This window comes from Rhea americana, unplaced genomic scaffold (assembly GCF_003343005.1).
Source record: "Rhea americana isolate MKP2758 unplaced genomic scaffold, rheAme1 scaffold_128, whole genome shotgun sequence".
Taxonomy (NCBI): domain Eukaryota; kingdom Metazoa; phylum Chordata; class Aves; order Rheiformes; family Rheidae; genus Rhea; species Rhea americana.
In genome coordinates, this window is record NW_028185350.1 from 1,772,976 (window position 1) to 1,799,668 (window position 26,693).

At 44.0% G+C, this 26,693-nt stretch overlaps 1 protein-coding gene across 5 annotated transcripts in view; it reads right to left on the reverse strand.

The window, feature by feature from the left end:
• TPCN1 (two pore segment channel 1) overlaps positions 1-26,693 on the reverse strand; it is a 48,409-nt gene that overhangs the window by 7,491 nt on the left and 14,225 nt on the right. Inside the window, exons 1-23 of one of the 5 annotated variants that reach the window (XM_085326152.1) lie at positions 24,655-24,848; positions 20,765-20,889; positions 17,967-18,143; positions 16,475-16,588; positions 16,072-16,202; positions 15,039-15,127; positions 14,402-14,436; positions 13,697-13,755; positions 12,743-12,842; positions 11,413-11,529; positions 10,330-10,454; positions 9,079-9,127; positions 8,816-8,879; positions 7,720-7,764; positions 6,474-6,530; positions 6,335-6,388; positions 4,784-4,856; positions 4,460-4,567; positions 3,179-3,250; positions 2,500-2,589; positions 1,592-1,707; positions 845-891; positions 203-271 (exon numbers count right to left, since the gene is read on the reverse strand). In XM_085326152.1, the coding sequence (XP_085182278.1) occupies positions 203-271; positions 845-891; positions 1,592-1,707; positions 2,500-2,589; positions 3,179-3,250; positions 4,460-4,567; positions 4,784-4,856; positions 6,335-6,388; positions 6,474-6,530; positions 7,720-7,764; positions 8,816-8,879; positions 9,079-9,127; positions 10,330-10,454; positions 11,413-11,529; positions 12,743-12,842; positions 13,697-13,755; positions 14,402-14,436; positions 15,039-15,127; positions 16,072-16,202; positions 16,475-16,588; positions 17,967-18,143; positions 20,765-20,889; positions 24,655-24,748 (2,010 nt within the window). In that variant the 5' untranslated portion in view covers positions 24,749-24,848. Of the gene's footprint in view, positions 1-202; positions 272-842; positions 892-1,591; positions 1,745-2,499; positions 2,590-3,178; positions 3,251-4,459; positions 4,568-4,783; positions 4,857-6,334; positions 6,389-6,473; positions 6,531-7,719; positions 7,765-8,815; positions 8,880-9,078; positions 9,128-10,329; positions 10,455-11,412; positions 11,530-12,742; positions 12,843-13,696; positions 13,756-14,401; positions 14,437-15,038; positions 15,128-16,071; positions 16,203-16,474; positions 16,589-17,966; positions 18,144-20,764; positions 20,890-22,274; positions 23,869-23,899; positions 24,577-24,654; positions 24,961-26,693 lie in introns of those variants that run through there. The other 4 variants (XM_085326155.1, XM_085326153.1, XM_085326154.1 and 1 more) reach the window with 4 other exon arrangements.

Genomic DNA, 26,693 nt, shown 5'->3' on the forward strand with positions numbered 1-26,693 from the left:
GCACCAGCTTTGTTAATGCCTGTAAATCTTTTAGATTCAAATTTCTTCATRTGATGTGGATGCAAACCTGTTTCTGGAAGACATTATGTAGAGGAGTGGAGGTCTCCTCATTTAGGGATGAAGGCCCCACTAGAACATGGTGGAGGTAGTATTCTCTCCCCATCCCCATTATTTGATGCAGAAACCCTCTCCAGAAACCTACCATGGTCACGATATAGAAGATCATGAAGTAAAGACGGCTCCAGTGAGTGGTTTGTGAGGTCACCCCTTCCTAGGGAGAATAGGCACAAAGTCAGCAGCGCGTAAAGGAAGGGGGAGCCCCCTGTTAACTGTTTGTCATCAGRCATGAAGCAGCACAAACACTGTCTATCTCATATCCATGGCTTCATAGCTAGCTCCAGTGACTACCTGCACAATGCTCAGTACTCCAACTGGTCCTTGTAGCTAATCAGCTTCTAAAGGTAGTGAGAGTTTCCTATATGCAAACACACATCATTTAAACCTGTGGGCATATGAGCCATTGCTGCTATAAGAACACAGCTTGGAGTGCAAGGTGACAAACTGGAGTAGAGAGCAACTTCACTCTTCCAGTTCCTAAAACCGGGCCTGAATGCTGATCAAGACTCAGGACAGACATATCCAGCAGGGCTTCACAGAGGTTAAATATCACCCAAAAATCAAGAGCAACAAATATCCRGCAATTGCAAGTGACTATGCTGGGCCTAATCCTGCCCACCTCTAATTACTGCRAAAGAAAGCAGTGGTGACAAGGAAGATCTAGCTAGCAGTGCACTGGCAAGTGTTGGCACTGTCTGTACACAAAAGATAGCTGAGGTTTACTTACCATGATGATGTACCAGTCGTTAACGACCGTTAACTCAAACAGCGTGACTGTAGAAGAAAAAAAACCAAAGACAATTGTYTACCCAACTGGATCTGCTTCAGAATCATTCTTAGACCTCAGCTGTCCCTGTCAAAGACTTTGTAAGGCATCAAGTTTTTCATATAGCCCACCAAGTTTCAATACACATAGCAAATCCAGAGACAGAATGCTGGCCCTCATCACTGCAATTAGTTTGGCATCTTCCCACTGTTAAGACCCACAGAACCAGGAGCATAGCTTGATCTCTTAAAAAGAATCAGAAACAAACCTGACCCTTTCCATACAGCATGGAGACCTCTGGGGCCTCCAAGAGAAAATCATGGAGACAAATGACTGTATTCAAATTATTCTTCATCAACGGGTTTAAAGAAACGTAGGAGCACCACTGTTAGCTCATTAGCAGGGTAGTGACTTATATCCCTCCTTGAACATCTCTGGAAGTCTGATCTGATTTCCTGTCAAAACAAGTCTGCTGGCTTCACACTGACTGTTAAGAGACGTCTGTTCAACTTGCAAAAAATTCACAGCAAAATTACTCAGCTAGAGTTATCCAGACAGGAAAAACAGGATGCTGAGTGTCTAAGGTGCATTGGCAGGAATCCCTGAGAGAATCCCAGGCCTACTTGAGCATTGCAATTCTGTCATCCAGCTCTGCAGGAACACAGATGCACTAAGAAATAGTCTTTGCTACGAACAAACTGCCCTTACCAAAGCTGTTCAAAATGTTGTCAAAGTTGTTAAGATAGTAATAGCCTTCTTCCACAACTGTCTTGTTGCCAATGGTATGGTTCACCCAGCGGTAGGAATCCRCGACTGTGCTTGTGCTGATCAGAGAAACCAGGACAAAGAATGAGAAGAGAGCTGGAAAAGCAAGGAAAATCTTAAGGCTACAGATACCAGAATGATTAGAAGGTTGTGAGCACGGTGGCAGTTTCTACTTCTTGGCCAACACTTGCCTCTCTCTAAAAGAGAGCTTTTCTCCTTCACCCTCACAGTTCAGCAGAAGCCCAGGGACCTCACTGAATCTTTCTAGTCACTCAGCAAATATTAGACCAGAGAAACTAAGCATTTGAGGCAGAGTCTTTGGCTGACATCCTTAAAGCTTGGCATTTTCAAGTTTCTTGTCATCATTTAAGATGAGAAGGGCCCAGGACAGTCTAGTTTCCTAGATTAGGTGCATTTATGTTGTAGAAAGTGAGGGCCTAAAGTATGCAATACCTCTGGCAGAGAGACTCTGGCATCACCAAGAGAAAAATCTCATCTTTGTTCGACAGCATAGCCTCACAGATGTTACAGGAGATCCCAGCTACGACACCACGAAGAAGTCATCCCGGTGAAGCTACCCAAGGCCACAGTTAGAGCGCTCATGAAAATCAGCCATCTGTCCCACCAAATGCTCTCCCCTTCCAAATGCAATGCAAAGGTCACTTCATCCAATGCTAGCCAGAGAGGTGAAGTTTCTCCCCTAGATTTACCAAGCATGTTGCYTTAGCTGCGAAGGTCCATTCAGACCCATCCTTTGGCCCCTTCTTCACAGGGACATAGGGATGTGAGAGGCATGGCTACTGGCTATGCACCAAACCCACTGTAGAAGAGGATGGATTTACAGTACTCACTTGCAGCAGTTTGGGTAGACCACACCTGCAAAGAATTCCATGCCGACGATGGCAAAGCAGTAATAGAAGATCAGCAGGGTTAAACCCAAGCTGGAAGATATAAGCATAAAGAATACTGTGTTACTGAGACATTGCTAACATAGGAAAAACAAAGTTACAGGCCAGTAGTTCCAGAAGAAGTTTTCTATAGACGGGAAACAGCTCTCAAAACCTCAGACCAACCTCCCAGCTGTTTCTGCTCTGCAGTGTTTTGTCTACTGTCATTGAAGAAGTCCTAGGACCAGGAGCTTGTCACTCACTGAAGAGAGAAGGAAGTTCCAAGAAACTAAAAAGTTGCCTTGATCTGTCTCTTTCTGGTAAAGAAACCTGTCCCCACAGTTATTCTGAAGAACAAGACACTGGTTCTTCCCTCTCCACTCTCCAAATCAAGCAAGCATCAACTCTTAGTGATTTCCCTAACACACAAGAGGAGGCCCAGGATGCTAGAGAGTTTATCATAGCCTGCTCCAAGCAGTCTGAAGATTAATACCACACTGCAGCACACTGCAAGGAACAAGCAACGTCACTTGACAGATCATAAATACCCTTGGAAGGTTGGACAGGTCCCTATCCTGACCTCAGCCCCAGGCCCTAAACCTTCAGCTCCTCTTTCCCCCATCCAAAGACAGTCAGTCAGTACCTGGCCATCCGGGGAAAYAACTCAAACATGGTGTCCAGGACATTTCTGTAGCGTTTCTTCAATTTAAAGAGCCTGAAAGGAGAAGCACATGATTACCTGCTCATGGTGATTTTTCTGGAGTTCTCATGATTGCTGGGAACAGTTAGAAGCGAATCACAGGTCTCTACCACACAGATCAATGAGCAGCTAAGGCCTCCTGACAGCAAACTCACAGATCTGCACTCATCCAAATAGTCTCTGCTTACCTGAGCAGGTGCCCCTAGCATTTGAATGCTCATGACACATCCAAGCAAGTGTTTGTAGGATTAAGGTATCTTAAGCAAAGGCTCACATCTTGTTACACAGCATGAARCTTAAATAGCGACATTTTTGAAACCACAAGAGCATAAACGGGGTCAGGATTCGTTACTCCTTTCCCCTGATACAAGTTTTTCTGTGCTTCCCCTATTACTCAATAAAAACCGATGAAAGTAAACTACATTCTGCCTGCTAATTTCAAACTTGGCAATTTCATCAGCCTTTACAGAGAAACACAGCTGCCAAACACAGGCTTTGGCAGCAGAACAATGGAGATTTTTTTTCTTTCTCCAATGTCATTAAGGGTTCTTTAAATCCTCACTGAAGAGCTAAGCTACATTAGCTTTTCTTTAATAAAACAATATTTTGCCTCTAAAATGTCTTCCATCTGTGGCTCAAAGCATTCCATGAAGGTGAGTGTACCTCTAACAGCCTCAGCACAGGAGGGCTAATCACACCCATCTTGCTGAGCTGCAGAGAGGTTACAGGCCTCAGTCCTGCATATAGTGCGAGCTGCACTTAGAGCAGGGTTGTACTTCACCCTAGCAAGCAGTATCCTTTGAAAACTGTAATTTCTGGTAATTCAATGGAAATTAAACTGGCTCAGACTGTCTCACCCTGACAGAAGAGCTTTTCTCTGAGCAGCATCAGACAATTTCGAGGAGGTGTAAGAACCCCACGAAGGCAGACATAGGATAATCTGCCCCCAGTAAATCCCTTGATCTCTATTAGAGATCAGCTTAAGCTCCAAAGCACGGGGTTTCATATCCCATCCCAAGTTTCTGTTATCAGTCATTTTGGTAACTCAAGCTAATCTCATTACCCYGCGCAATTCCTGCTTGCCATGGTCATGTACCCACGGAGCAATCCTTGCCCTCTCTCCTGCTAAGGAGCTCAGTCCCCAACAGGACTGAATGAAAACAAGTCCGGCTGTTTCCTTCCCCATCTATTTTCTGCACTCCCCACCCAGCCTCCCTGCCTCACCTCAGCAGCTGAAGAGGTCGCAAGACCACAATGAAGTAGAACGGCTCCATGTTAAACGCCAGTGCCAGGAGCCCCAGAAATGCGAAGAGGGTGACTGCAAAGTCAAAGCTGGGGAGAAAAAAAAAGCAACAATATATCACTGAATTTCAGCAGAGAAGTGGTACTTGGTGCCACTCCAGCCTGACAAGACAGAGAAGGTCAGACAGAAGAATTATAACGGCCTGCAGACAGCCTCATCTACAGGCCCAAAAGCTCCTCTCAGAAGTCAGTCTTTCTAACCCATCAATTTTCGTTATATCTCTCAAAACATCAACTTGCACTTACAGATTCCACCCTGAGGACAGGTACTCGACAGGTCCCAGTCCAGTGGTTTTCAAGAGCAGCTCCACACCATAGACTGTAAAACAAGATGACAGACATGGATAGAAATAAGCAGCACCACAAAGAGGGTTTATGCAAAGGGTTGTGCTCAGATATGCATGGTACTTTAGGAATGTATAGGATTGCTGAACATAGGTTTAATAAACTCCAGTCCATCTTTATTCTCCGTGAGATGCCAAAGAGACAACATTTTCCCTCCAAAACAACAAATTTGTTGGTATTCATGGTGATTTCTCTCCAGAACAATCATTTAGCTAACATACTATAGGTGGTGAGGCATAAGCTCCTGCAGAAAAGACCAGAAAGTCATGGAGAGAATTCAGTTCTGTCTGTTTTATTTTCTGCTAACCTAGCAGAACATATTAACCATCCCACAGCCTAGCCTTTAACCTGAGCTATCTACTTCACTCTCTGTCCTAGCAGCACCTTGTGGGCTTGAAGACAACAAAGCAGTGACATGATCATGCCTTGTTTTGGGCATCACAGAATTTTCCTCTACTGGTTCCAAGGAGGAAGATTAGAAGGGAAGTGAAGAGTCTGGATGACAACATCCCTGTAAAAGGAAGTGCTGTGGAGTGTCTCTGCCTTCAAACTTCCACAGTGAGTCTTTTTAAGACTAATAATCAGGGGAGTACCAGAGCTACACAGCAGTCAAGTAAGAGATTAGCAACCTTTCTTAGATTCTCCTGAGTAACTCTTACTGCAGTTTTACACACTACTTTGGGTCAACACAATTCTTCCTTGATTCTCCTCTTGAGCAAGAGACACTGGCAGGAGAGAAATGAATTCACATCACTAAAGAATTCCATGGCAGTGCTATGAACCAGCCCATAAGGATTTGGTGTTTACATTTGGACTGAAAAGGGAAGATTGAGATACATGTTTCCAGGGGGGATGACGTTCCACTAGAATGTCAAATTTAATAATCAGATAGTCAAAATAAACTAATCAACTAGTTCAGCCAGTCCTTTCAGGCCTCTCCTCAGCAGGCTCCTGTACCTTACGCTCCAGCAGGGCTGCCTCGCTTTGTGTGGCGCAGAGCCAGCTCACAGCCGCAATCAGATCAGAGCCGGTAATGCCTTCTGGAATAGCAAGCCCAGCACAGAGCAACGTGAGCAGCTCCACGCAGAGCCATCGCAGGTCTGGAGGAGCTTATCGCTTTGCACGCGGTGCTCARCGAACGAGGCTATTCTGCTCTCAGGGCTGAGCCAGCTTTAGAAGTAATGTAGCAGCCTCAGCAAAGARCTGCAGCAGAGGTAAGAGGCTCCCCCGACTGCTGCAGCTCAGGGAAAGTCTGACAGCACAGCAGTGTGCGCACAGGTCTGTGTGTCTGCTGGCAATCCCCGCCAGGCACAGCAGCCTTCTAGATGGAGTTTGTGCATCTGTGACTCAGTTTTCACTTCAAAATGAAAAATACCTGGGAACAGAGCTGTCTGTGCTCCCCTCCCACCTTGTTACAAAACACCRCCACTCTGTGAGGAGGCACCAGCTTACTTGTGAGGAAGACTATGTAGCTCCATGGGACATTTCTGGAGAAGAAATTCCCTCCTGTGAGACACAAGAAGAACTTTTACTAGCCTTCTCTTCAATCACCTCACAACATAGTCAAGAAACAAGCTGCAATGTTTCCTACCTTGCAGCATGAAGGTTTCAACAAGAATCCAAATTCCATTCACAGCCACCACAGTATCTGGAAAACAAAGTAAAAACACATAGCAGAAGAAAACCCAAAGAAAACCAAAACTGAAAACTCACAAACCTAGATCAGAGGACATTGTTTTCCTAAGCTACCAAATACAGTACAACACAGGGCAAGTAACAGAGTCAGTGTTCAGAACACGCTTCTATTCAACTAAAGGCTTCAACTCATAACTTGGGAGAGTCTCTAAACTTCTGCTCTGAATAATTTTCCCAGCCTGTGAAACAGATACAGCACCTTTGTCTCCAGAAGGTGGGGAAGGGGGGGGGAGGGGGGGGGGAGGGAGAAAGAAAAAAAAAATGCAAAAACCACAACCATTTTTACCAATAATTATCTCATACTCTGCCATGTTATTACAGGTGTATTTCAGTTTCTTCCTAGTTCTGGAGCAGGCTCTTGAGAATCACTAGGTCCCCAATAGTGCAAAACAAATGAAGCAGGTTCCCAAAAGCRCAAGATAAAAAGTCCTGTCAGCTTGGAATCTCCCACTCCACCTCCATATTCACACCCCAGCGTACCCAACACGCAGACTACTCCTTTTCACTCTGGTCTTCACAACCCCCTCATTCATTTTAATTTGTCATCCTAATTTACAAAAATCTCCTCCTTCAGCATTCAAAAAAARTATATGTATTACTGAGTAGGAGAGATCATTTAGAACACAGAAACTAGCACCACAAGTAACCACTTTTTCTCGTCCAGAGAAGAGGAGCACAGAATCTTTCTCAGAGGCAGTACAGTTGCCAAGCAATCTCTCAGTAATGAGGATGCTTGTACCCTCTCAAGTACAAGCAGCAAAAGCAGGCTGACTAGCTCCAGCAGCCTTCAGCTGCAAGATAAAAACCTCCAGGCTTGTGAAAGCTAACCAATCTATTCACTGCAACAAGCCAATTCCTGCAGGATCAGATCCGCAAGTTTGTTATGAAGTATTGAACAAATGAGCCCCTCTAGAAGATTCAACCGCAGTGAGAACTGAGAATCCAAACTGCAGCAGTAGCTGGTACCAACATACAGTTCCCTCCCTCTCCACCCAAACCCTAGGAATTTGTGCATGGGCCACGGCTCAGACCAGGTCCCACAACGCTGAGTTCTTGCACAGACGATTCTTGCCTAGCACAGACAGAACATTCCTGTCCCTTGTGATGAAGGAGCTTGGCAGAAGACKGTTTCTCCTACTTACACATGGTGTACTGGAATACTCGCGACTTCACAAGGATGTTGATGCCTGCAGAAAGGAGAACACAGTAAAATTTTATACATATATATATATATAATTTGTGCAGTCCTCTATAGTTCACACAGAGCTTCTTCTATCTTCTCCCTAGGGTCTTTTTCATACCAATTCTCAGCACAGAAGCTAAGTGGTTTAGAAGATTATTAACTTGTATCTCTTAGGATCAAGTTCAAATCTTCCTCTAGAATATCAGTGGGAATGAATTAGCTCTCTTCACCCACCTAGATGTCTTTTCTCCGACCAYGTCACAAAAATACTACCTAGATAAATACAGCTGATGAGGCACTGTCCACATCAGGGACAATGGATATGCTGTAAAGGAGGGCTGAGCGCATTAGCATAAATATGTAGGACTCTTATGGCAACAGGATATTTGGATCAAGATAGTATTAACTGCCCCCACCAGCATAAAACATAGAAAAGAGAAACTGCTGATAAGCTCTTATTTCTGAATAGCTATGTTCAGTCAGGAAACTTGGGACATGACAGAYAAGTCACATCCACAAGACAGATTACCCTGATGGACATTTCTGATCTCTTTCCCTCTCCTTAGCAGTTGCACTTGACCTGYATGAGTGCTGCAATCACATCATGGGACTAGGAAGCCTAGCAGCTTCTGTGAAAACACAAATYCGCTGCACCGTCACTGCTGTGAGTTGCTGACTGGGGTGTAGAGAAACAAACCTATAAACTCTGCTTGATTCAGCAAGCATATATTCCCAGCTAACCTCTGTGCCAAAAAAGAAATACAGCCCTCTATGACCTCAGGAACTGGTTCATTACAGAGTATCTGCCAAGAGGTCTCTTATTTTTATGAAAGYTACTTTTTGGGTTGGAGCACAGGGAATATTTACATGACAAATCTCTCTTGGAGACTGAGATCCTTGGAAGCTCTGAACACAAAGTGAGTTGGTCAGTAGGCCAGGGACGTTTGGGCATAGGGGCATACAAAGAAAARGTCCCTTCAGAAGGCCTTGTCTTTSCGAAGAAATGTTTTTCAGACTGGTTGAGTACATGCTGTCATTAAAACATGGCATGTTACCTTTAAAAATAAGGAACGCTGTCCGTGGAAGGTCATCAAACCAGTGCTCGCGATTTCGTTTTGCCTGGAAACAGAACAGCTTTGATCAGAGGAAGTCAGCACAGCCATACAGAAATGTGTAACAAGAGAGATCCATCTTATACTCATCATTTGTTTTTTTTTAGATTGCTTTTGTTTCTCAACCCCCTTCTCACTAATCACTGGTCTCCTTTGCTTTCCCTCCCCTACACACTTCCCCTCTCCCCCAACCAGGAAATACTTACCTTCCATTTTAAGCCAACAACTTCATAGAAATTGTAAAAATCCTTTAGGCTGCAAAATAGAAAGAAGATCCTTAGAGCTGATTATATCCTTAACTGTCCTTGTCAAGCACCATCAGTAGAGAGTCCCTGGAAACTGTTAACTCCTTTTCAGAACTGTGACCACAGCAGAGAGCTCAGCACAGAGCTCGTCCCAGCCTGGACAAAAGTTACTGGCTGACAATGCCCCAAACAGAGCACAGAGGCCACCTTCCTTCTCTGACAAGACCTAGCAGAGATCACAACCTTTCTGCCTCCAGAGGAAACTCCAACTCCACTGAACTCAGAAGTTTTACCACAACAAGGAAAGATCTTGGGCTTAGACAGCAGGCTCCAAAGGACAGACCATATTACTCCCATACGTTCCTTTTCTACCATCTTTGCACATTTGCTGTTAAAGGTAAAAATGAATTTTGGATGAAGACATGAAAGCAAAGAACTCAACAYGCTCATAAAACTCGAGTGACTGTATCTAGGTGCTTGGGGTGAGGCACGTAACAGGCTTTCGTGTCTCCAAGTGAAGAGGCTGAAATTCTCAGATGCTGACTGGTGTCATTAGGTTCCTAAATTTAAGGACTCAGTCTTTCTCCATATAGCATTTTCACCATTTCTCCATGGCACTTGACCTTAAGAAGACATACTGGCACCAGTTTCATCAGAGACCTTCACATTGAGCCTGTCTGTGGCCAGAGCAGAGGAATGAAGAGCAAGCTCTAATTCCCTCTACTGCCATGTTGGCTGGAGTTAGCTGCACCCACCCACCAGAATGGTAATTCTCTGCCTCATAACACAGAGGAAGACGGTCTTGAAAGCACCAGCAAAACCAGATTTTAATTAACAAAACCCTGGGGGACGCAGCCAGCTGCTGGAGAAACAAGAACTTGTTAAGCTGTGAAGCTGCACTGTGTGAAGAAACGCTCCTTGCAGGCTCTAATGCTGTTCCTCAATTTTCTGCTCCTCTCTTCTGACAGGAGAGGTGGGAAACCGAGGCTGCCTAGCGGCTGCCAGCAGAGCCTTGTATCCACAAGAGGGCACGCAGGAACTCCCTCACTTCAGCAGAACAAGCTCGCTCCTCAGCATACCCCCGCCACAAAGCCTTTCCAGCACAAAACTCTATCCCAYTCCACAAACCCAGCCATCCTCTCCAAGGTACAGCTCAGCTGCGGAGAGTGAAGCAGCGTCCCTGCTCCGGGTGCAGCAGCAAGACCGTCCTACCTGACTAAAGGAGTATTGCTTTGATTCAGTGCTTTGAAAGTGAGATACCGCTCTCTGGCACACATCCGAGGCTTGTAAAACCGCAACAGCCCTTCAAAGTGCTTGAAGGAAATTCCAGACGGCCTCTAGAAACAAGGGAATGATGCCATAAGCAGTGACATGAGGCAGAAACACATATAGGCTAGTGTATTTAATTCTCATTCCAAATTTGTTTTAAGCAGGATTTCTACATCGCCCTAAGATGCCATCATAATTAAGCCCCGAAGTACCCTAAGCTATTACTTTAACACACTGAGTTTATCCCAGAGCACAGACACAGAAAGCTTTCCTGGCAAAAGGTCCCTCCAATGAATGCAGAATTRCTCCCTGTTGTGCTATCCCAGCCAAACACCCAGCAACAGAGTTCAACCGCTCTCCTTGGGAAATTAGTAGGCAGCCTAAGAGATCCCATTACTGACACTTTTTTCAGACCATCAACTGTTCTCCAGGAACGGTTCATATAATGAATGTGCCCTAAACATGAGCTAATTTACTGGAAGAAGGTTAGTTATTCTCAGGCCTTGTTTCTTTTCCTACTCCAGAGGTGAAGCAAGCAACCAACCCTCTCCCCCAGTGCTCTGCCCCGTACAAAACTGCCTGCAGGTGAATTGCTTCTGCCTCTGCACCTTCTGCTCATGCAGCACCCAGTGACTGTACCTTCATACGTATAACCCACACCTCCTCTAAGCATTGGTGAGGTGACACATTGGAGATGTGAGTCCTCAAGTGACCCAAACTGAAGCAGAGAGAAATCAGGGATCACGTGCACTGCGGGACAAGCTTCCTTCGTTTTACCAGGGCACCTCTGTAGCCTGACATAGGGCTAAAACTCAGACTACATTGTTTTTCTCCAGAAACAGATTAAAAAAAAAAACAAGGCACACAAACGAAAAAAAAGAGTAGCCCTTGGTGATTATGATTGYAGTCAACTATCATAAATCATCTTTTTGCTGACATGCTCTTTAAACACTCCAGASTACTGGTGTTCCCACAGCGTCGCTGGCCTCCCCCCTGCCGATCTCAGCCCGCTGCGGGGCCCTGTACCTGTTTGGTAATAAGTAAGCGGTAGGCGTGCTGTATGGCCGTGCGYTTGTGCAGCAGCAAGGACTTAAACTTCTTCTTTTCAATGTCATTGAAAGTGTCGAACACAACAGCCAGAAGCTGCCGAAAGAAGACAAGAGAGAAAGTCAAGTTTTGATCCTTCCACTCGGCAGCCACCTGAGCCAATGCTTCTCTAGTAGGCAGAAATATCCAGTCTGGAGAAGCAAGGAGAGGCATTGCCCGAAGGAGGAATCTTACTAAGTGCTGCACTAATGTGTGGTAGAAGGGAGTTAATGAGGACCCCTTGGCCATAAGGGCACAAAAGGATTACCAACCACAACACRCGCACACACACACACACAGATTCACAAAARACACTACAGAAAGGTTTGTTAAAATGCCCTGATTTCTTCTGGCAAAGCAAGTTTAAAGGGCTACTCTCAGGATTCATCCTTCTGCAGAAGCTTTGTGAAACAAACAACAAAACTAAGCCTCTGTCTAGGACAGCAGCACTGAAATCCAAGCTCATTAGAAGCATCAAATCGCTCCTCTCAGGCTGCAGAATTTCCCAGCTCCTTTGAGAACCCACCTTTCACAGCCCATATCCCATCTGAGCTGGTCCTGCCCTGGATGCTGCAGGTCAAGAAGCAGAGCCACGCTCTCACGCTGTGTCACTGGGACCCTTATGCACCTGCTCTAACAGGATGGCTGTGGCCTCTCCGAGGCCGTGACCTACAGGGCAACACTACCGCAACTACCCCAAAACCTTCTTGCACACCCTRCTGGGTGCCTGAACTGTCAAGGCTTTCCAGGGTGGCAGCTGTACTCCCAATTTTGTGTCCACATAAAGCAAAGACAAAAGGAGACAGTCCTGTTTGCAAGCTCTGGAAAAGGAAGTGGAGATGCACTGCAGAGTTCATGCCAATGGTATTGCAATTCAAGTCCTGCCACAGTTAGCAATTCCATCCCTTTCAAAATGATTTACAAAGGATTTCAAGCAAGCCCAGATAATAAAATGCCATTTTATGATAAATAATTAAGATGAGGACGGACAATAAATTCCCTGCACCTGGGYGTGTCACTCCAAGTAGCATATTAATGCAAGAGAAATCAAAAGATTATTTGCATCATTCCGTTTTCTGTGATTTAACTCATTTCCTTACAGTCAAATATTAAAAGACTCCTATCTGCAGCAAAGCTGCCATTTCTGGAAGTATTCTGCCAAATTGTCTCAAATTGTTATGCAGCACCCTTGGGAATGGGGAGGACTCCAATGGGCAAGGAAATCCAAAGTCAGGCAGAGAGAAATTAAGTGTTTCAATAGGGGACTCACCAAGTTCATTATGAAGTACAGCTCAATGGAGAGATACACTATGAAGAAGACACAGGACCAGGGGTTCCGGGCATAGGATGGCATCATCACATCAGGGAAACTGCATCCCAAAAAGACACTACTTTAAGCACCCAAAGAGCTCACGCTGTATTCTATATATGTCAGCAAAAGCACGAGACAAGTCCCAGATGTGCCTGTACCCACATTAGTGGGTCTGCACATTTCTGTAAAACATGTAGTTGCTCGTGACGCAGAAGTCCGAGCCTAGCAGTGAGCAGACAGAACAGGGAAGCATGATGAAAAAGAAAAATGAATAAGCATGTCCCCTGCATATCCTGAAACCCAAACGGGCAAAGGAGATGTGCAACATGGCTAAGGGTTGTACTTTAATATCTCCAGGTGTGACCTCCGCTCTCTGCRTACACAACCGCAATACAATTAAAATTGCAATACAATTACACTAATCTTTGGCTAAGAGTATTATAGAACAACAACCAAAGATTTATTCTTGGTTGATTTTGCCAATTTCCTAATCCTCAGAGCCCACTCAGACAGCTAACCAACATTTACTTAGTGTTGTTATCAACTTCTTCTAGATAGGAAAAGTGAAGCAGAGGAATAGGAAGTTACTTCACAACAGCTAACTATCACTGACAAAGGAGCACAAACAGAAACTTCCCCTTCTTGGACCCAGGCCCAGTAAAGTTGTTTCCTCTCTTACTGCCTGCACAGTGAGGAAGTGCTCTGAGTGGCTTAGAGATAACCCTGCATCCAAGATCAGTGTCCTAAAATGAAATGGAGTACCAGTTCTTCCCATATAGGCTAACCTGGGAAACATCTCTCTCATGCAGAGAGCAGAGGTCACACCTGGAGTTCCAACACTGCTGCAAATAAACTCTTGACTCTGCTAGACTTCTTCTGGGAAAGAAGCTTCAGGCAAAGACACAAACTTACTTTGAAGTAGTCAAAAGCACGAAGAGATTCACAAGGCTGTTCTCTAAAGTACTGAAGTACTGAAAGAAAAAAAGAAAAAACCTCAAAAATGCAAGCAGTCTTCCAAAGTTATTTTGTTCTAAAGAAATCCATTAGAATACAGATCTCTGATATCTCCTACAAAAAGGTCATTTAGTAATGGTTCRTTTTAGAGGCCCCAGAGACATGGCATGCGAAGAGTTAAAAAAATCAAAAGCTCCTCTGCACATTTTTGTAGTAATTACTCCCAGTAAGCAACAGACAGACTCAGCAGCAGCAGGAACTGGAACCAGCAGCTACTGGATTTCATGGGGATCATAGCCTGAGAAGGCCAAGTTTTCACCCAGGTATCTTCTGCCTTGGGGACAGCTGTGGGTGGCATGTTTGACTGAATTAAGACATCAAGAACAAAGAACAACTACACTGATGTTCCCTATGGGTGTTCCTGTCTTTGAGGAAGTCTCATTTACTGTCTTCCTTCTCAGTAGGCATTAACCCAGGGTAACACTGCCAAGACGGCTCGTCAGTCATGGCCCCTACCCCTGCCCATTTTCATTGCTGGCATCAGTTAGAATCCAGCCTCCTTGACCACCATATTGGAATAAGCTATCTCTACACAGAAACGTAGAATTCTTAAACTGATCAAAATGGGACTTGAGTTTGTCCAAAGAATCAGTGATTACTTACAGGATCCGAGTGRTTAGGAGAAAACAAATAAAAACCTAGAGAAGTAAAAGAGGAGAAGGGAGAGAAGAAGAGAAAAGAATGGGGAAAAGGAACACAAGTTAAAAGGACATTTAATTTCAAGTAACAAAGTGATAAGTCTCTGTTCCCAAAGAGTAGGGTGTACAGAGAACCATGAAGCCCTCTCCAATACCGTGAAGAGGAAGGGTATCTGGAAAGCCCACTCCATACAGTTTTGCTAATGCTTGTCACTGGGCATTTGATTGATCGTTTCAGAAAATAAACTTTCTGCAAATAGTTTGAGGATAGGCCCATAGCAGGTACACTACAGACACTTGAATTTGTAGATTAAATTGAACCTACTGCATTTAGGAACAGTTCACGGAAACAGAACTTGGAAATCACACATATAAACAAAGGTCAAAAGGACCTTTGCCACAAAACTAAACACCAGCTCCTGGAATTTTTAGTTTTTTCTTTAACTGTATCTCCCAGACAATTGCGGAAGAAGTCAGATGAGTGGAAAATTCTGGCAGGACTCAATCATATCAGCTTTATGTTCATCCAAGTTCTTTCTGTTACTCTTAGACAGTAAGTGGTTGGGAGTATCACAGCTTCTAGTTCCGTAAGTACAACTCACCCAGGATGGCAAAGATCACCATGAAGAAAAGCAGGAGGAGGAGAATATCAATAAATGGAGGGAGGGACTGGAATATCTGTCGCAGGTTTCTGAAAAAGGAGAAAACATTCTTAAACAAGAACTTCTGCGTGTGCTTTCACATAGTAATGAAGCCTCCCTCTCTAAATGGAGGAAATAAAAACAAAAATGAAGAAATAAGAATAGACTTGAGAAGGAGTTTCATCCCCCTACTTCCAGTGATTACACAGGAAAAATTCAGTCATTGTTCCACACCGTCCTTTCTGCTGCTGCAAGAATGATGAAGCCTGTATGCAAGATGAAGTTGGAGAGATTTCTCTCACCTTGCCTAAGGGAAACTGTCGCAATACAGCTTCTRTTCGYTGGGTTTTGTTTCTGTCCCAGCCTCTCTCACATGCCATTTTATCCCACCTTAACAATAAGGGTGGATCAAATGATTAAACTTTAGCCTCTGCAACGATGGCAGCAAAATTTTATGTCTAAAATCCAACCGCTGCTAGTCTTAAAATCAAYGGTGTCAAACACATTCTGCAGATCCTTGATCCTCACCACAGTGCTTCACATTCCCAGGTAAATTAAGATAATTTTCAAGCTACTTATCTTCCTTTTGCAATCACCTCTCAGGTACAACACACAATACTAATATCACCCTATCACTTTCCTTCTCCAGACTCAAGACATGAGCCTATAAATTGCACAGTGAATCACAGAGGTAACTTAGGAGCCAGAAGCAATACAGTCACATTCACTTGTTGTGCTCTCTGAGGCAGCTTATATGACTGAGGACAGTACCACATAAGCACTATGTACCATGGACACATCCAAAGCTACTACTTATGAAATTTCCCTACATAGGTAAGATGTTGGGTACACTTCAGTCCCCGTCAAAAACATCTGAGATCTGAAATGCCCATGAAAGACACTTATTTTCCCTAGCTGATGCAGGACCAGAGTGCTTTTCCTTCACTCCCATCTTAGGCATGATTTCAGAAACCCCAGCCATCTGACCACTCACCTTCTGACTGCACCACAGTAACGGCAATCCACCAAGAAGATACAGCGCAGGGCTCTCGTTATCCGGACATGCGAGGTTTGGCGCACCAAAACCACAATGGCCTCTATGAATTGCACAAACAGCACACAAGTCTGCAAAAAATAATAATAATTTTTWAAAAATCAAATGTCTAAAGAGAGCTACAGTATCCCTTTGGGAAAAGCAAGGCTCCCACTGACCACTTATCAATTTGGGTGCTTTAAGGGTGGGAGATGACTCCCAAAGCTTTGAGACCGCCCATGAATAGCTTGGCAGTGGGGATACATGCTTAAAATATCCCTGCTATGATACAGCCCAATAATTACTGTGGTTCTTTGATTCCAGAAGATCCTGAAGGAGAAACATTGACAATCAGGTAACTTACCTTCACCATGGTCCTTTTGTGCCTGATAAAGGTTTGGAAGCCCAGCCACCTCATCTTCATTGAGAGCTCAAAGACAACCACAATTAACGCGAACAGCTCCAGGGTTGCATGGACCTGTTACAATACAGTAAAACTTAAACTGGCCTTTCTGATTACAAACACAAGCACATCAGGCTTCTATCCCTCCTTCTTCAAGGGGCACGTGGATTTAACAACAATCTGAGTACTGCTCCATGGCACTCAGGAAACTCAAGGCTACCCTTAAGGCCAGCATGGCACTTTTTCATATGTTTCTGCATTTATTGCTTTGTGATTTTATTAAAGTCTACAGAATTTTTCTCTATTCAGTATCAGTCCAGAATTTCCTAGAAATCCATGTTACCTTTTGAACTTGAATAAAATATCCAAAAAATTTATTTTTGGTACATTCAAAACAACATATCAAAAAGAAAAGAGACCAGCAACTCAAGTAGACATTTTTTAAAAAGTCTAAGACTGCTATTTTTTAGTGAATTGCAGGAATGGGAGTTGCTGGGCAGAGAGGATTTATATAGAGAAGAATCTTCTCTTGAAGCAAAAATCCTGAGCAACTAAAGACAGTGTCCTGATCAAGCCCAGGAAGAGAATACAGCTTTTGGGAGTGCTGGAAGGACCCTTTCTCTGTTGGGACACATAAATTGCCTCTCAAATAGGAGGACAGAATACTTCCTTACATCCTCAGCTTTAGCTATAGCTCAAAACTCAAATTCAGTTATGTAACACTGACTCATTTTGAAAAGCACCTGACCCCACGGACGTCAAACTCTTCTACAACACTTGGCAGTGTCTTCGGGTACCACTAACRGCTCCAAGAGCAGGTATCTATTCTCCTAGCAGTAACAATGGCCCTGTGTCTGACAGTGGTATGTTATGAAATGATAGTGGACCGATAGCAGTATGTGTATCACAGTTTGGATATCCCTTCTCTAAATTTGCATTTTGTGAAGGTTAGACATAAAACTTCAAGTTACTTAAGCACACATATACACTAAAGAGTCTTCACAACACTATCGTTCTGAGGAGAGGACACAAGAAGGTTTAGCAACTTGGCCCAAGCTGCAAATTGTATGCTTTCTGAGAATCAATGGAGGTGCTGGGGTAGCAGCACCAGCTGTGACTATGACTTTAAAACCACCCTTTTGAAGTATATGGATTCTTGAGTTATCTCAAGTGAAAGCAAAACTGACACACTTCTCCTCAAACATTTAAGAAACTTAAGAACTGCACCAACTTGATAACACAAAGCAAGCATCACTTTTGCCGTTGGTCTATATGCACATCAGATGAAAAAGAAAGGATGTTTTGCTGGCGGGCCAAGTAAAACATCCTGCTCTCAAGCCAGATAGTTCTTCCTACTACTGCTTACCCTCTTCCTCTGAGTTTAGACTTCTTTTTCCCCTCACTCACCCCTGAAAAAACAGGCAGACTTCTTCATTTTGCCCCAAGCACTTACATAGATGCCAAGACGGAGCATAGGAACAGCTGGCGCCTCGCAGAGAGACAGCAASAGGAGCAGCAGCGCTGTGCTCAGTTCCATTAGGTAGAAAAGGTGATTGTGTGCAAAGAGGTAGGCAGCGAGTGCTTTGGCATTCTTGGGGTGAGTGAAGAACTTATCATTATTTTCTCCTTCCTAGGACAGCAGGARGAAGAAAAGAACAGCATCAATTACTCTTGGTATTCCAACAGAGCTTTCCACCTGAAGAACAGACTTTTATAAGGATTAGATACAATTTCCAGCAGACTACTGCTGCTTTACAGCGTGATGGTGATCCATTTATTGAGGAATGAATTCTACACACGTGAAATATCCCCTTCTGTTCGTAAGCAAGTACGTTTCAGTAACGCAGCTCATTAATACCTACAACCTCCAGCTTCAGAAACCCTTGAGTCTTTCCAAAGTGAGGAAGAGTGCTGAGAGAGCTTATAAAGGTAGGCAAAGAAACTTCAGTCAACAGCCCAACTAAACACAGCACTTCATTTAGTTCAAATCACTTCCACATGTTTACAGACTTCCTTGGTTAAACTGCTCTAGGACAGAACATGAAAACACACAGATAAGCTCTAGGGCACCTGGCTGACAGTTGCTCCTCCTTATCTTGGCCTTGCAAAATGTCTGGGAGAAAACATGCTCTGGAGCACATATACAATGAAGGAATGTGAGAAGATGGACTCCATGAAAAATTATCAAGTCTCCATGCTGATTAGTCATTCCCTCTTAACTAGAAAGCTTAATTAACATTAAAAGGTCAGACACTCCAGCTGAATAGTTTGCTTACAAGTGACTTTAAACAGCTGCATCATTACTTTGTCTAAGACAAAGCTTAGTTTGGTTTAAAAGCTTGTGTGGGAATTTAAAGAAGGTTTAAAAGCTTATGTGAGAATTTAGAGAAGGTGTTTCATGCAGAACCACTCAACAGTTTCTTCTCTTTCTTGCTCCAGTAGTTCAAGCAAGGTAGCTTTTGTCACTCACAGAAAACCTGTTGGTTCCTGGAAGCCATCTTAAGAGATCATTTTTCCCGTAGCTGGGACACTCAAATGCACATCAAATGCTTTTTTATTAACATCTTTCCAGGTAAGCAACTACTGGAGGGACAGTAAATTATTACTACAGAAGGGGAAAGTCTGCAATTGCAAATGGACGGCAAGATCAGGAAACAGGATCCCCCTTTAAGAARGGAAAAAGTCTTGAGACTAATACAGAAAAGGGTTTCAAATATTTCTCATTTAAGCCATCTCACAGGCGAAYTCACATTCTGTTTAAAAACAAATATAAGCACTGCCAGGTCAGCGAGCCAGATTGCAAGCAGGACAAAACCCAGCAGAAAGCTCCATAAAATACAAGCCCCCCTACTCAAAGAGAGCTAGCTTGGATCAGCAGGGCATTCTTATTCACGCCTGACAAAACACATTTGCAGAATGAAAAATAGTCTAAATTCTGCCTCTTGGTAACCAAGCAATTCAAAACGTGGCTGGACAGCAAAGTCCTCTTATTTAGATAAGACACTCTTGCCTGCAGCTACTGGTTCAAATAAACAATCTGCATGCTCTTTAAGTTATGTCTACTTCATTTCAAGGACATTGTCATTATGACCATTGGTCAAGGCAGCAGCAAGAATAATCTGCATCTGAAGGGCCAAGCCTGCTGCGTACATTACCATCAGACACTGCAGCAACTCAATGGACCTTTACAGAGCATCTCCCATAACCACGAGTTTAAACAAAAGCCCAGGAGGGGCTGGGGTTACCATCACATTGTCAGGGCTGCCCTAGCACACAACTAACTGAGCTGAAGTTACTACCAGGGTCCAAGCATACCAGATTTTAAAATTTCAGAGGAGCAATGCTTTCATCAGTCCTGTGGGGTAGGGGAAGGGAGGAAAGAACAGTTTCAATCACCTTGCAGCAGCTTAGGCAACAACTCTGATCAGGTTCAACTCACCTCATGCTGCAACGTAGAGCCTTTRAAAGGGAGTAAAGAGAAGGAGGAAGGACGGACAGTCGGGGAACCAGCAACTACTTCAGAAAGCCGGCTCCGGGAGAAGCTCAATTTTAGTAGCTAATTCACCACACCAGCAGAAGCTGTACAGCAATCTTAGTAAAAATATTATAAAACTTTCCTGATGGACATACATGGAGTATGTTTTTTGGTTGGTTGGTTTTGTTTGTTTTTAAACAGAAGGAGGCTACATTCCACTTTTGAGCTGATCAGGCCTAATCACAGCATGCACTCTCCCTCTAGAAATCAGGAGCTCCAACTTCTCTTACATGTTTTGCATGATCTGGAAAGGCTTAACTGAAGCTAAATGAACATCCCAGGGCCCCTCACCAAGTCTGCAGCCAAGAACAGAATTAGAATCTGCACTTCTTGAGGCCAACATGCAAGAGTCCCGACYGTCCACCCAACAGCAATTGAGGAGGTGAAACCAATGACACTTTATGCAAATCTTCAYAGCACAGTGGCAGAACTGAGCATGGGCTGAATCCCTCAACTACTACAGTTCCAGTGCTGGCCCAGATGGGTGGGAGGGAAGGTGAATGACTGGTAGCATCAGCCTTTTCTGTTGCCCCCAAATGACTTGCCAGAGAACTCATCTGGAGGCACTTCTAGCACCTCCTCACTCTTCAAGTGGATTCCTCTGCAAAGCACCATGTTTTTGACTTCAGAAATGAAGCTCTTTGCTTTTCATAATCAAGAACTGACATAATTTCAGGAGGCCRCTTTTACACACTGTACCGAATACCAGGGCTCACCTGGAGGTAGATTGCTGCCTCTTGGTAGTTCATTTCCCAGTTGTGTTGGGCAGAGCCTTGCTGTGCACAGCASTCCCCCACAGCAGGGCTGGATGCATCATTAACAACATCGTAGCTACCTCCATCTGCATCAGCACAAGAAGAGAAAATTTGATTTACATTTAAGCAAGCTGTGACTGATCAGGGAGCGTGCAAACAAGCCAGACAGTGGGACCAAAGACAAGTCTCAAGAAGTGCCAGAGTACCCAAGAAATCAACATGTAGAAGCTTTAAGAGACACTCTCAAACTGAGCACTTTAACACAGAAACACTCCCAGAATATCACCAAAAGAGCAAGAATCCTATTCAGTAGAATAAACAGATCTCCTGACTCAGCAGCTCTGTGCTCTCGTGTCCACAGCTTACTATCCGCAGTCAAACCATGCACAGGCAGTGAACAGCTGAACATCTCCAAGTGCATCCAAACCACAAAATAAAAGTGAAGATGCCAAAAAACATTACCTTTTTGCACTGAATGGTAAAGGACAGCACGGAAGAATGGAGTATGGACTCCAACCAACAGGTAAGGGAATCAGTTTAAGTACAAAAGCTGCATAGTATAGTACTGTTAGTAGAAGTACAGTATCTTCTGTAGATAGCTTGATTTTTCAGAGCTCTCCTGAGTCATTAAACAATACATCTTTGCAACTCTTTTCAGTGCAGGTAACTACTAATATCCCTCTGATAAAAACAAACAGCAACATGCCAAATCCCACACGTTTATTTTGAAACTTTTAAGAGCATGTCTTTTYTTCATCTCAGTAAAGCACTATGCAACAACACTTTATTGAACATGTACAAGATTTCATAACTAAAAACCTCATTTAAAAGAGCATCTAGTTTGCACTGCAGAAAAAAGGAAAAAATTCTCCCAGGCATAGCTATACATGCATAACGCCCTTCTCATGGGAAAGATAATGTAGAACAAGCACATAAACTCCAAAATATTTGCTCTATTTTTTTATTCTACAGCTTCAATGCAATAACAGACACATGAAAAACATTATTGTTCAAAAAGAAATAAAGGGATCGTCACTTGGTTCCTTCTGGAATGGCAGCTTTTGTTTTGCATCTTTGATGGAGAAAAAGAATACTAAAGAGAGACCTCACAGAAATTATTAGTACTACATTGCCTACAGGATCCACTTCTAAGCAGTTCTGAGCAGTGAGAACCGCTCCTGTGGTAGAACTGGCCAAGCACCCACTTCTCCGGAGTTTCAATCAGTGCCAAAACCACAAGGTTCCTAAAGAAGGTATGTGTAAAATTGATTCTGCCAACCTCAAAGTGCTGATTTCCCCCTTTTTAGGGGCACASAAGCTGCAGCGCAGCAGTTTGCTTTCCCAGCGTTGTAAGAAGTTATCTGAGGGTGGGAAAATTTACAATGAGGCTTTTTTTTCTGCGCATGATAGCATGTGGCAGCTTTGCTGAGGCAGTTTGCTATGACAAAATAATCCTCGCTGAATGACTTACTCAGTTTTCCCAGCACATCTCCAGGAGTGGCAAGAGAATCCACACCAAAAATCCTGTACCTAGCAAAAGAAATGTTACTGCACACACCTAACAAAGAGCCACGGGAAGAGATCAAAAATCCCTTGACCAATGCAGAGCCACAGCTGCCTTTTCCACCCATAAAGCAAATTAAGATAATACTTAGCATCTGGGATTTGCAACGACTTCCCGGACCGCGCAGTCATACCACTGAGCATGCTGCAGCAGTAAGCCTATTTCTTCTCCTTGCCTTCCTCAGCCTTTCACAACGCCACCCAAAATCTGGATGAATGTTCAAATGAAGTCAATTCCTTCCCCTACCCCATTTAAACCTTGAATGGGCACAGTTCTTGAGAAAACTGCATGTTGGAGCTTTTTATTTATCCACAGAACTGGAATGGCAATCTGTTAGTTAAAAAGGAAACAAACCCAAAAGGGGACAGTAATACACAGAAGTCAGAAGCCTTACATTGTGAGCGCTGTGATTTTTTAAAGTTATTATTTACAAGGCTTTTACTGTGTACTTTTCAAAGCAACAAACTCTCTCAAAGYGCAGCCTGAGAGCAGAAACCTTTTTGTGTTTAACGCTTAACAGCGCTGCAGAAGGAAAGCATCTTCATCCGAACCCACTAGTCTCAGTGCTAACGATCTTCACTGCCTGAAAAACGGGCATTTTCAAATCCTCATTCCCATCCTAACAGGCTGTTTGCTGCCAGGCAAAACAGCCTGCAGCCCCATTCTGCCTGCCTTGATCTCTGCGGGGCACGGAGCAGGGTCAGAGCAGAGGCACAGCACAAGGTAGCCTCAGACCTCCTGGATACACTAGCTCTTTTGGGGAAGAGAGACATATTAACTAGGTTACTTAAAATATTGTCACGTTATTGGACCTTTATAATACCTACAAAGTTTAAGAGCAGCAGAATGTATTCTAGAGAAACCAGCAAAGGTTTGTAGCCTTAAATAAAAAACACTCTGTCCTACCAAAAAGAAAAAACAAAACTTCCTTTAACTCTGAAGTAATTCTTTTAAAAGACAAATCCAACCACATTGAAAGGGACCAAGTCTACACTAGGAAATGATGCACCATAGTTCAGAGAGAAAAAAAGAAAAGAAAAAAAAAGAAAAAAAAGTCATCTCTAGCCATCGCTCTACCTTTCCTACACAGGACACTCGCTGCTGCACAGAAAGGAGATGACCCCAGTAACATCAAGTACGCAAATATGAAACAGCTCCCAAAGATACAAGTTAGAAACAAAGATTAACTCCAGAAACCAAGATGTTTTCCTCCTGCCTAAGCCAGGCATCATCTTCCTAGCCACCGACAGAAACGCACTGTCGAAGCGTTTCCTTGCAGAGTTGCATTTTGTGGATCAACTCTTTCCCCATCAGGTACCAGAAGGTTGATCTAGCATCCCTGAGGCAACAGCATCATCTGGGTAATAAATAATAATAAAAATAATAACAAATTTGAAAAGCATCTCGCTGTTTGCTTGGCAGCCCTCCAGCTAGCTAATTTCCTCAGCTGCTCCCCTGATAACGATGACACAGACTAATGCAACCTCTGCTGCGTTCGGCTCGCGCTGCAGAACTTCCCCAGCGGCATTTACCATTAGTATCTAGCTCAATGAGATAGGAGGATCTCTCCACGGGGCTCCCGCGATCCTCCAAGTAGATGGCAGGCAGCTCTCTCCCCCGCATGGCAGCCGGCGCGCCGCGGACCCGGCCGCGCGGCGTCGGGCAGAGGGAGGCGAGTCACAAGTTCCTCTCTCCCTCCCCTCTGCAAGCTGATCCTCAGCTTCGCAGCTTACTCGGGGTGGGGAAAAACTGCGGACAAGAAGATTTTCCTCTGCTCTCTGAGGAACTAAACATATTTTCCCCTCCCCTCTGAGGAAGGTAGCTCAGACTTCAGTTAAATTGTTTCCCTATCGCTTTCTTAGAGACAGGATATTTCTAAGTTGAAGTTATTTGAAGGCTTAGTTGCTGGACAAAGAGCTTTAAAGAATGAGCACAGTTGTAAAACAAGGGTCTCCTTTGCTCTGCTCTCTTATTCTGGCTCATGCAGAATCTGCTTGCCCCAGCGAACACGAACAGCTATCGGGAAAGGAGTCAAAGTGCTGACTGGTCATAGCAAGATGTCTCCTCCACCCCCCCAGACAAAAAAAATAAAATAGATATTTGTGAAGTTCATAGGACAAAGGGCGTAACAAAGTTAAACGAGGCGAGCAGCTCACAGATGGCAAAGCTTGCTTCCTTCCACACTTGGGTAACTTATCCCAGACGTTCCCTGAAAAGAGAGAGAAGGAAGAAAAAAATATATATATATATATAAAAAAAGGAAAAGTAAAACCAGCTGGCTGCTTACACAAGGCATCCGGAATGATACTGTCGGGACTCCAACATTTCCATTCAGTGCAGCAGAGCATGCTCCTGTGTAAATAGTTTCCATATGTCATCATTACAATAAAAAACAACAACAACAAAAAAGAGAAAAGAAAAAGGAGGAGTATAAACTTTCCAGAGCCCAAACATCTCCCTTTGCAAAACAAGTTCCCCGCCTGAATGAAGGCAAAACTCTCAGCTGGCTGAGAGAGCAAACACACTCCGCTCATTCGGAGGAGACGTAGGCTGCTCCCACTGCCGCCATGGATCTACAGGAGGGAGCCAGGAAGGGAAAAAGGGGCAAAAAAAATTCGTAGGATCTAAGAAAAATTTGCCTTTCCCAGACAGCCCATTTTATGCCCAACTGTGGTCAATTTGGACATGGATGTCGTTTCATTTTTCTAATCTTTGGTATCTGCTTTTGTTTTAATAAAAAATAAAAAAAGCCACAAATTAGTAACCTACTACAAATACAAAGAGTTATAAACAAACTCTACAGGGTAGCTCTTACATTTCCCTCAGAGCTCCCCCAATCTGGCTCTCATTAGCTTGTTTCCCAGATGTTCTGCTTTCTAGATGGTGCACGCTTTTTATGGTGTTAAATTGAAACAGCCTTAGATGCCTCTAATTAGTTCCTCCACCGACTCCCAGCCTTGGCTAGGAGTTAGCAAACACTCCAAAGCCACATGCCTTTACCAGGCTTTCTCCTGTAAAGGTGGTGAAAGAGCTTAAACGGAGCCACTAGTTGCCATCCTGTCCAAATAATTGGTGTATAGATACTTGTAATGACCAAACTCCCCAGCCCGCGTGGAAGGCAGGGCACCTAACATAATTCAGCAAACATGCTCTAATCTGTCACTCATTTTATTCACATATCATATGTGGACTTAATCCAATGCAGCAAAATGAAAGTCATAAGTCTAACGGGTTGCTATGCCTGTATATTTCTCCTGATACTTAAGTGAGGAAATGTGGAGGGCATGCAGTTTAGGAGACAGGACATCTTCATTCACGTTGCCTTACGGGGTCCTTGCAAGCAGATGTGTCAAATGGAGCAGCAATAGCTATGAAAACAAGTAAACATGGCATTACCTCCTGCAGTGGGAAAGGTCAAGCTGTCCAGAGCACATGATCTGGGCAGCTCCAGCAACCATCCTGGACTACTGGGTACATGCCAGCTGATAAAACACTCCGCTGCACCCCAGCGACAGAGGAGGACAGGGAAGGAGAAGGCTAAATGGTCAGTCAACCATCAGGTTCTTTCTTAATTGAACATAATCTGGTACCAGCTTTATTTTTTTCTTTTCCTCCTTCCTTCCTTCCATTTAACCTTACGGAGAAGGAAATCAGCTAGGCTTCGTAGTCCTCCATTTTTTCTTTGGAAAGAGGAATGAACTTAAATAGGAAATATTTGACAGTCACCTTTGTCTATGGGAACTTTTTTTTTATTTTTTTTTAATCATAGCTGAACACACTTCCACGAGCACCTGCTCTCTAGAGCAAATAAAACTTCCTGGAATTGAGCAAACACTTTACCAGTTTGCGGCAAGAGTCGGCACAGACCTGCAACTGGAGCTCAACAGTACAAGCATCTCCCCAGCAGACTCATCCCTCTGTAAGCAACAAAAAGAGCACAAACCAGCCTATGATTCACTCCGTCACAGTGTCTCGTCATGATGACTGCTACACTCAGGTATTTAAATTGGAGCCATTTCTTCCAGGCTCCGCACTGCTCACTGCCACACCATCTCTATTGCTCATACCGTCAGTCTTGGACTGAATCAACACCCAACTACCCAGATGCTGCTAGTCACAGACCTCACCGTTTCTGTTTGAGAGGAACAAAACCAGGCATCCAGCAATACTACACGTGTCCCTGTAAGAAAGCAGACCCCAGATGCATCCAAGCTGCCCCTGGGGCCTCTGGAGCTTTTGACATCACATATAGGAGGGTCGCGATCATCTCAATACACAAGTCCCATGTGGCTACATACGCTGGTCAAAGCTGCCAGCTCCCTCGGT